This window comes from Glycine soja, chromosome 9, assembly GCF_004193775.1.
Source record: "Glycine soja cultivar W05 chromosome 9, ASM419377v2, whole genome shotgun sequence".
Taxonomy (NCBI): domain Eukaryota; kingdom Viridiplantae; phylum Streptophyta; class Magnoliopsida; order Fabales; family Fabaceae; genus Glycine; species Glycine soja.
Genome location: NC_041010.1, coordinates 7,210,604 through 7,220,640, shown reverse-complemented (window position 1 = coordinate 7,220,640; position 10,037 = coordinate 7,210,604). Strand labels below are relative to the sequence as shown.

The 10,037-nt window shown below is 35.9% G+C and overlaps 1 protein-coding gene across 1 annotated transcript; it reads left to right on the top strand.

Annotated features, from left to right (window-relative positions):
- The first annotated feature begins 8,571 nt into the window (after positions 1 to 8,571).
- On the top strand, positions 8,572 to 8,904 carry LOC114368101. Its single transcript, XM_028325462.1, has one exon. The coding sequence runs from the start codon at positions 8,572 to 8,574 to the stop codon at positions 8,902 to 8,904; it is 333 nt and encodes a 110-aa protein (XP_028181263.1).
- The last annotated feature ends 1,133 nt before the right edge of the window (positions 8,905 to 10,037 follow it).

The window sequence follows — 10,037 nt, the reverse complement described above, 5'->3', positions numbered from 1 at the left end:
AGACATTTTTTTTTTACTTTTAAAAATTTATAATTTTAATCTTCTTGTTCAATTTTAGACTTATGGAGTGTGAACTTTTTAAATTGTTTTTTTAATAAATTAAATTAATTAGTAATTAAATAATTTTAAAGAAACATCATTGTATAATAAATAAATAATTATAGCCCAACATTCACAGAGTAAATAAATTAATATTTAAAATTAGTTACAAACATTAAAATTGTTAATTTTTAAAATTAAGAGGTGAAATGTCTTAATTAAAAAAATTAAAAAATTAAAATCATAAAATTTTTAAAAATAAGAAATAAAATGTCTCAATGAAATAAAGATAAATAAAAGTACATATTTGAAAAAAAAATAAGAGGAAGATAATTATATTGTAACTTTTTTGTTTATTAATTGTTTCGGCCATGATCATGATGTGTGACATTCATGACTACTCAATAGATGCTCCTTTACGAAACACCCTTACCTCCTTCTCAACAATTACAATGCGAATTCACCCACTTTTATTCCTCCTTTTACTATTATTTCAAGTTTTAACTTTTCTGTCATGCCACTCCCCTCTTTATTTTGTTAGAAAAAAAATAGTATAATGCAAATTTTACACTTGCACAAGTCATTTCTATCGCTAACATTAAAAAAGTTCTTAATTTATACTGTATTTGTTTTTGAAAACATTTTACATAACTTATAAAATATCTGCGTACTCTAAACTAAAGTGAGCAACCCATTTTAGAGAGTATGCCATCTAATCTTAAATTTAAGAAAATTAACAAATATTTTTTAATAATAAATTAACAATTACTATAAATGTTTTGATTAACAACTAAAACTAAGATTATATTCCTACTAGAGTGATAATTATTAAACTCAAAGATTCTAAGGTAAGAGTCTACGGGAATGAGTGAAAGAGATGTTGCGAGTATGTCGAACAATAAACCTTCACCCAAACCACCAGATGGGGAAGGGAAGGCTGGTGTGACCAAGGTCTCGTTTAGAGATAAGATGATGGGGACTCATGCAATGATATGATGGATTAAAAAAACAAATTTAATTGCGAACAAATAATTTCATATCAAGTTGGAGCAAGGAGACAGGTTGAGATCAAAATGTTATGTAGAAGACTCTATTATTTAGGAATTGTGGAAACCTTGTAAAGATGCACTAATAGTAAAGTTGCTTGGAATATTTGTGAGTTTCTTTGTCATGAGGGATCGCTGAAAGGCGATGTGGAAGTTGTTAGGGGTTTTTGATATGTTAGATGTGGGCTTTGGGTTTTATATGGTTAAGTTCGACCTTCCGCAAGATACAAAGAAGGTGGTTAGTGGAGGACCACAAATGGTATTTGATCACTATCCGGCGGTGCGACCATGGATACATGATTTTATTGTGTTGGAAGTGAAGATTGAGCGAACACTAGTTTGGATACGATTTCCTTTGCTGGGGATGGAGTACTATGATGAAAGTCTATTCTTGGCATTGGCATCAGTGGTGTGGAGTTCGATCAAAGTGGATATTTGAATAATGGATGCAACCAAAGGCAAGTTTGCGAGGGTTTATATGGAAATAGATCTTAATCAACCGATAGTGAGAAAGGTATGGTTTAGAGATCACTACTTTCGAGTGGAATACGAGGGTTTGCATTTCGTATGCAAGAAGTGTGGGTTGCATGGACATATTGCAAGAACATGTCCACAATTAAAGGAGGAGGAAGGAAGTACACCGGACAGTTCCTGAGAGTTGAAGGCCAGATGGCGACGTTGGGGTTTAGTCGTAGGGTAGCCAAAAGTCAAACCCTAATCCAAAATCAATTAGGGTGAGGGGGGAGAATATTACAGAAAGTGAATTTCCATGAGGCGAAATTGAAAGGTGATTCAGTTATTGACTTATATGGGGATTGAATAATGGTCTCCAAAATAAGGAAACGGAATAAGGGATGAAATGAGAATGCGAATTTTAAGGGAGGAAATGATAGGAATAAACTAGTGATAAAGGGTAATAAATTTAATGTTTTATATATGAGGGTGGGCTCGGGAGGAGAAAACTATGGGCCAATTTTGGTATCCAATAATGAGGAGGTTCCCACTTTGAAGGAGCCAATGAAAAGAGGTTAGAGGTAGAAAAGGGCTTGGCTAAAGTTCAAAGGGGTTGGGAGGAATACAATAGTGACCATTAGAGAGTTGACATATAGAAATGAGAGTACCATCATGTTTCGAGATGGCACAACAAAGATAGTATATGTGAGCCCAATAGTGGTGAGGCAATGATGAAAGAAAGGAGGGAGGTAACTATTACAAAGAATCCTCAACAGGCTGAAGGGGCTCCGGTAGGGAGTAGTACGATCATGTCAGAGCGAATAGTGGCACCCTTTAGACTAGGGTGGAATACTGAATCGGATCTGTCTAAAGATCAGGGTGAGAGGGTGCAGAATAAGGGTGGTGATGAGGGAGTGGAGAACACGACCCAGACTATGGAAGTAGTGGTGGATGGGGATGCAGGCTCAGAAAGTAATCAACCTTGATAGAGGTGAGGCAAGTTATGCTCACAATGATATAATGTTGTTATGATGATTGAGTTTAAAGAATGCTCTATGGTATCTCGGAATGTTAGGGGGTTTGCTAGCAGGAAGAGTCAAGAGCTTATTTTGAAATATCACCCAGATGTGATCTTTCTTTATGAGACTCACACAATGATAGCTAGATACTAAAAGTTTTGGGATCAAATGGGGTATAAGGTGGTTGGATTGGAGGAAGCGGAAAGACACTCAGGTGGCATTGGGGGGATTTGTTCAAAATGGGTGAATTTTTCTGTAACTCTAGAAGAGTCCATGAAACAATGTATGAATCTAAATTTGGTTAGGGGGAGACAGACTTGGTTTTGCTCCAGGGTATATGTGAGCCTACATTCTTCAACTAGGAAGACATTATGGGGGTATTTGGGGGACTTAAAAGGAAGAATTAATCACCCTTTGAGTCTAGTTGGAGATTTCAATGATATTTTAATTCCACCAAGGCAAGGTGGAAGGGTGTTCTCGCATTTGTGAGCCGCCACTTTAAGGTGTGTTTGGACATATATGCTCTTGTGAATTTAGAATACTTTGGAAGTAAATTCACTTGGCAGAAGAGGTGTACAAGAGGGATGTTAATGGCAAAAAGACTAGATAGGGTGGTGAGTGACATTCAGTGGAGGTTAGCCTTTCCTGAAGCAACTGTGGAACATCTAGTTCGTAGACACTCTGATCACAATCCTATTTTGTTAAGGTGTTGTAATCAGGTTACAACTAGAGGGAAGAGATCATTCAGGTTTCAAGCCGCCAAGTGTACTTATGAGGGTTATGCTCAAGTGGTAAGTCGGGCTTGGAATAAAGAGAGAGCTGAAGTGTTTAAAGCACTGTATAATGTATCAAAGGAGACTCTGGTGTTCAATAAGGAGGATTTTTGTAGTGTTATTGGTATGAGGAAGGATATTGAAGCTCGTCTGAGCTAGATTCAATGAACTCTAGAGAATGTCGACTCATCCCAACTATGTAATTTGTCGAAGCAGTTTTTGGCAAAATATGGGGAGATACTTTTCTTGGAGGAAATGTTCTACTTTAAAAAATCTCGAGAAAAGTGGATTCGTAGTAGAAAGACAACCTTTTCAACGCTCAAATAGTGATAAGAAGAAAGAAGAATAAGATTCACGGGTTACACCTTCTTGATGGGGAATGGTGTACGAAGGCAGAGACTCTAAAGATGGAAGCTCTTAAGTATTTTAAGGCCTTGTTCTGTACGAGTGAAACACAAGGTAGACACATCTTGGGGGAGTCCATTAGACGATCATCGACTTATTGTATGAGGCGAGGATGGTGTTGATGGCATCAGTCTCAAAGGTGGAGGTGCACTGAGCTCTAATGTCAATGAAGTCCTATAAGGTGTCAGGGCTCGACAGTTTTCAGCCAATCTTTTTTAAAATGTATTGGGAGGTTGTGGGTGATGATGTATGGAAATTTTTTGCTAGAGCATTTCAGAGAGGCATGTTTGATCCAAGAGTGATGAAGGCATTATTGGTGCTTATTCCTATGGAGGATTCCCTAACAACGGTTAAACACTTTCGACCCATTAGCTTATTGAATGTTATTTAAAAGTTGGTGTCAAAAGTTCTGGTGAGCAAGTTGAGATCGTTTCTTGATGAGGTTGTTAGTGTGCATCAAAGTAGTTTCATCCTGGGGCAGGGACCAAAGGATAATGCGATAATGTTACAAGAGGTAGTTCACCATATGGGATGATCAACATGAGATTCAAGCCACAATTATTTCACTTTTATGGAATGGAGAGAGATTGGAGAATTTTGAACCAACGCGAGGGCTTTAGTAGAAAGATCACTTGTCTCTATACCTTTTTGTATTATGTATGGAGAGGTTGCATATCACATCTCTTTTTTGCTGATGATGTGCTTTTTTGCTCAAAGGCAAGGTCTAATCAGGCAAGGAAAATTGAGGAGGTGGTCTCGACATTTTGCACTTCGTTAGACATGAAAATGAAATTTTAAAAGTCAAGAGCTTTGGCGTCTAAGGGTGTCCTGACAAGAATAAAGAATGAGTTGTATGGGGTAATGAAAATTCACTTTACGAAGCAGTTGGGAAAGTACCTGGGTTTCAAGATTTATCATGGGAGAGTGAGACACTTAAATTTTAAGGATTTGTTTGACAAAGTAATATCCAAATTAAGTGTCTGGCAGAACAAATTACTTAATAAGCCAGGTCGTTTGATGTTAGCAAATGCGGTGTTGTCCTCTCTACCAGCGTATGGTATGCATGTTCAATGGTTCCCACAATATGCGTGTGATGCTATAGACAAGAAAAATAAGAGCTTCCTATGGAAGGGAAATAAAGAGAGAGGGATTCATATGGTCAAGTGGGACACTATAATGAGATCAAGGGTCATGGCAGTTTAGGGGTGCGCATTACACAAAATAAAAACTACTTTGTTGGGGAAATTGGTGTTGAAGCTCCTACAACCCACCAATCACCTTTGGGTATCTATGTTATGGGCGAAATATTTTCCTGAGGGAAATTTATTTATGGCTAAGGATAGGAAGGGTTCCTTAACCTGGAAGTCCATTGTGAAGGAATTGGAGTCACTAAAGGAGGGATTTGAAATGAAACGAGAATAATGGAACTTAGATTTTTGGAATGACGCATGGGCCATGTCATCACCTCTAGTGAAATTGGTTCCATGGATAGACATTCATAATGTGGGATTGAGAATGAAGGATTTATGGGTGGAGGATCGATGGTGTAACGACCCGCCTTGTTGCTACAATATCATTACTTTAAAATGCGAAATTTTAATTTTAAGTGAAAGTTCTATTAATTTGATTTTGATAACGATGGTAAATGTTTTGTGATATACATTTACTAAATAATGCATAAATACGTGTATATATATATATATATATATATATATATATATATATATATATATATATATATATATATATATATATATATATATAGCCACTATACATTATTCACATGTCAATGTATAATTTAGTTTTTATATGTATCTAAAACTGGAATTTACATGACAAATCAAAACATTAAGGAATCAACTAAGGAAGAGTTTGATAACAAAACACAATTCTCCCAAATGAAACTCCAATGTTATCACATCAGCTTGGCGGCTCCAACAAAAAAATCCCTCCAAAGGCACCTACTACTACTCATTTGTTCCCATGAACAAAAGTTCAAAATCATCACAGGCACCAACCACATGGTACAAAATGCAAGGGTGAGTTTATTGTAAAAGATTAATGACTATCAGATGACAATGATTAGAAAGAAAACAATAACAAATAATCATAATCATTCTCAATAATTTATAAGTTCAACATACACTCAACAAATTAGTCATCAACTTTCCAACAATTCAAATAAATTATGCTCAAAATGATGCATGCACCTGACTCAACTCTCAAATGCAATGTGGTACCATTCAGAAGAAAATAGCCTAAGCGTGTCCTCATGACACTCTCACTTGGGAAAACTTTACAACAATTATCGAGGTCACCCAGTCATGCACAGGCCACTGCCTCCATGTTGATCAACATGAGTCTTAAGGAAGTTCTAAACCGAGTGATATGCCCTAAAGTACCAAGATTTTTTCCTTGTGAAGAACCACAAGTACTTAATGACAAGTGTATAATATTTCCATATAATTATGCACTATGAAACATGGGCTCCAACAGTGCACCAACCTTGAATAGATAAAAATTTTAAACAATCCCCTTCCCTTTCCAGGGACGCTCATAATTTTTAAATCAAATCCCATTTCCTTTTCATGGATATTTAGACAGGTCACTACACCCCCATGTACTTACCCCGCATGCATTCATCTCAATGACATCATCAACATCAACATCATCTCATCTCAATGTGATCATCAACATCAACATCATGTCATCTTAATGTCATCAACATCACAAGCAATCACATTCCACACATATACATATAAACTCATGCATGGGATTTAAATTCCCCAGGTCTTTGGACAATATAAATCGCACATAATAATTTATAATATAACGAGACTGATATTTTAGGGAAAATTCAAAATTAAAGAGAAGGTCTATATTATACAAGCAACTTTTAAGGCTATTAAAAATTTAGTAATATAAGTAAATAAGAGAATAAATTATAAAATTTTGGGCTGAGTCTCCTTTGTGATTAAGACTTTTGCCAAAAATTCCAATCAATACAACAAACAACATCATTCACAATTTTATTCATCAATAACAAATATATCGCATCCCATTAGTTTAAAACACAATTTGTTTTTGCTTGGAAACCAACATACAACCGCATAATTGGATTCTCAAACCCCAACTATGGTATCAAAAGCTATAACTCCCCTCACCTGTCTATATCTCCTAATTAGCTCCTCGCAACGTTGTTTTGAGATTTCTTAGGTTCATTTCTATTGGTCCAAACGAAGAGATCTATATACCAAATCAAAGACAATTCAGTATAGATTTCAAGGGCATGGTCAATTTTAACATTTAGGGTCAAATACCCATTTAATTTTGAAGGAAGCTAAAATGGTGTTTTGGGGTCCACATCAAAGAGATGTCATTTTGAGATTCATATCATGCCAATGTGATCGGGGCTCAGTGAAGATCACAAAAATGAAATCAATTTTATAAAAATGTAACTTTTACAACGTCTCATTTTCAAGGGTTTTTCAAAGGAAATGTAAAAAGTCTTCTAACGGTAACCAAATCACAAGAGATACAATGGTAAACTCAATCTAACTAGGAGAAGGCATAGAAAAGGCTTCCACTCCGTGCGATAGTCCGGTCGTGGTGGTCTTCGGTGGTTGTGGGTGGTGGAGGAAACAGGTTTTATTTGCTGTTGAACGTATTTATAACCTGTAAGACTCACTTAGTGAGCTGGTGTCGCTAAGCGAAATTTAACTTTTGTCACTAAGCAAGACATTCATGCTAAGCAAAATTTCTCTTTTAGCTGAAATTGCGCTTAGCGAGCTAGTGCTGCTGAACCAACTGTTCAGCAAATCTCCAAGGTGCTCCAACATATTTCATTACTTATATGAAAAGGTTATATCTCACACTACAAATGTTATTTCACAAATTCCAACGGTCAAAACATGCAGACGTGGGTTGTGAGTTTAAGTCCAAGTTTAAAGGTGATCCAACAGTTAACGAGTTCGATATCGTAGTTTTATTGAAACATGTTTTTGGTCAAACTCAGAATCACACAGTTCCAACGCAGATTAATCAAATTCCACATAATCTAACATCCACACCAAGCAATTGCACAAGGATAATTCACACAACACTTCAACTGATCCAAATTAATCATGTATTTAAATAATACAAGAAATACATCAAATATTTATTTTCAGTTATCAAAATTTCAAGGCGTTATAGGTGGAACTTAGAGGTGTGATACACGAGTCTTCCTATGGAGGTCATGAATAAGGTTAAGGCAATGACTCCAACATGGATGGATCACATGCCTGATATTTGAGTTTGGAATCAGAATGTGGAAGGAGTGTATTCGGCCAAGTGTGCAAACAAATTTCTCAGGGACAAGGAAAAGGTTCAGGAGGGAATGGAGGATTGAAAATGGGTGTGGAAATTGAAGGTATCGTCATCCATCCAATTTTTCATTTGGCAAGTGTGTCATAGAGCCATCCTGGTGCGAAGTGTGTTAAAGAATAGAAGGATTATTGAGAGCGATATCTGCCTTCTTTGCAATTATGAGTGGGAGATAGTTGTCCACTGTTCGTTTTCTTGCATGCATGCATGTAACTTGTGGTTGGTGTATGGTTTGGTTGGAAGTCAACTCCCAGAGAATGTGAACTAGATTCAAGGCTGGATTATAGAGAGAAGCAAGGTAGTGAGGACTACTATTCCCATCATCATCTAGACCATTTGAAGGGTGAGATATATGGTCATTTTGATGGGAAGAAGCATTAAGTGTTTGAGCTAAAGGCAAAGGTTCAAGTCACAGTCAACCATTCAAAAGTTGTGTTCAATCAGGTCAGACAGTAGAAGAATAGGAGGTTGATGAGTTGGAAGCACCCTCAGAAGGGCGTTATTGATCTTAATGTTGATGAAAGTGTTTTGGAGGGGTCTCCTCGTGGGGGCTTTGGAGGGATCTACAGAGATCATAGGGGTTTATTCCCGAGGGGCTTATGTGGAAATGTCGGGAGCTCAAATATGGTTTTTGTGGAATTGGTAGCCTTGTGGAGAAGACTATGGTTGTGTTGGGATGAGGGGTATAAAGAGTTAATTTGCTATACGGATTTAAGTTTAGTGGTGCAATTGGTCCTAGGGGTGTTGGATTATCACCATGCTTACAACAATGAGATCATGCAAACGAAGGAGCTTCTTGGGTGAAATTGGACTTGCTTGATGCATCACACTCTAGGAGAAGGAAATAGGTGCGTAGACGTGTTAGCATAGATGAGAAGGATAGATTTGAGGCAATGGTGGAGTTTTCAGCATCCACCAGAGGAGCTGCGCACTCAACTGAGAGAGGATGCTAGTGAAATGTCTTTCACTAGAAGCTAGTTAATTTGCTTTGTGTTTTTGTTTTTCGTTTTGTTGTCTTATCAATTGTTACCAAAAAAAAAATTCCTACTAGAGTACATTAAACGTTAACATGTTTTGGGATGCATGATAACCCCAATACAAATGCATTATGAAAATATTTACTATTATACTCGTATCCAATTTGGGAGATATAAGATTGGTTAGGCATTTAGGAATGAAGAAAGAAGAGAAAAATTATGGATTTGATTCATTCTGTCAACACAATCTAATAAATTAATAATTAATATATGCTGATAAAAAAATAATATCCTATTTGAATGAGTAATTATTTGCTGGATTATTTTATAGTAAACATCATAGTCAGTGTTATTATTTTTCCTAAAACTCAGATTAAAATGGTGTAAAAATTATACAAGATTATGTTGTTTTATTAGTCCAAATTATGTGATTATTATATTAATGTGTATTGGGATTAATATTATTATTATAGAGCACTATTAGTAACATATATGTTGGTGTGGCAGGCTTGTGGGCAAGCTTAAATGATGGATAAGTAAGTTCATATTGATTTTAAAAGGAAGAGATTCCTATTTCTAACTTTTGTAAAGTGTTAATTGTCTCATTTGAGATTTCACGGGAAAAAGTATAGTGAAATAAGAATATCCTTCTCTCCTCTATTTTCTCTTCTCCATCACAGGACCAACGGATCAAATGAATTCTCCCTATGTAGGGAAACTGTCTTGTCTATTATTTATACATATTATAGTTAAGAATTAAACTCTTGAGTTAAAATGTAATCTTGTTTGTCCAGTATTTCTTTTACAGTACTTTGGATGAGTATATTAGTACTTTGTAATTTGTATTCACACCAATAATTAAAATATTGAGATTTATTACTAGTCTACTACATCAAACTATAAATGAACAAGTCAAACCTACTACAGAAAACACTAGCTTCAAGAAAATCTATCAAAATG

Excerpts from the sequence above, each read along its gene's own strand:
- LOC114368101 (XM_028325462.1), top strand. The coding sequence starts at position 8,572 with ATGAGTTGGAAGCACCCTCAGAAGGGCGTTATTGATCTTAATGTTGAT.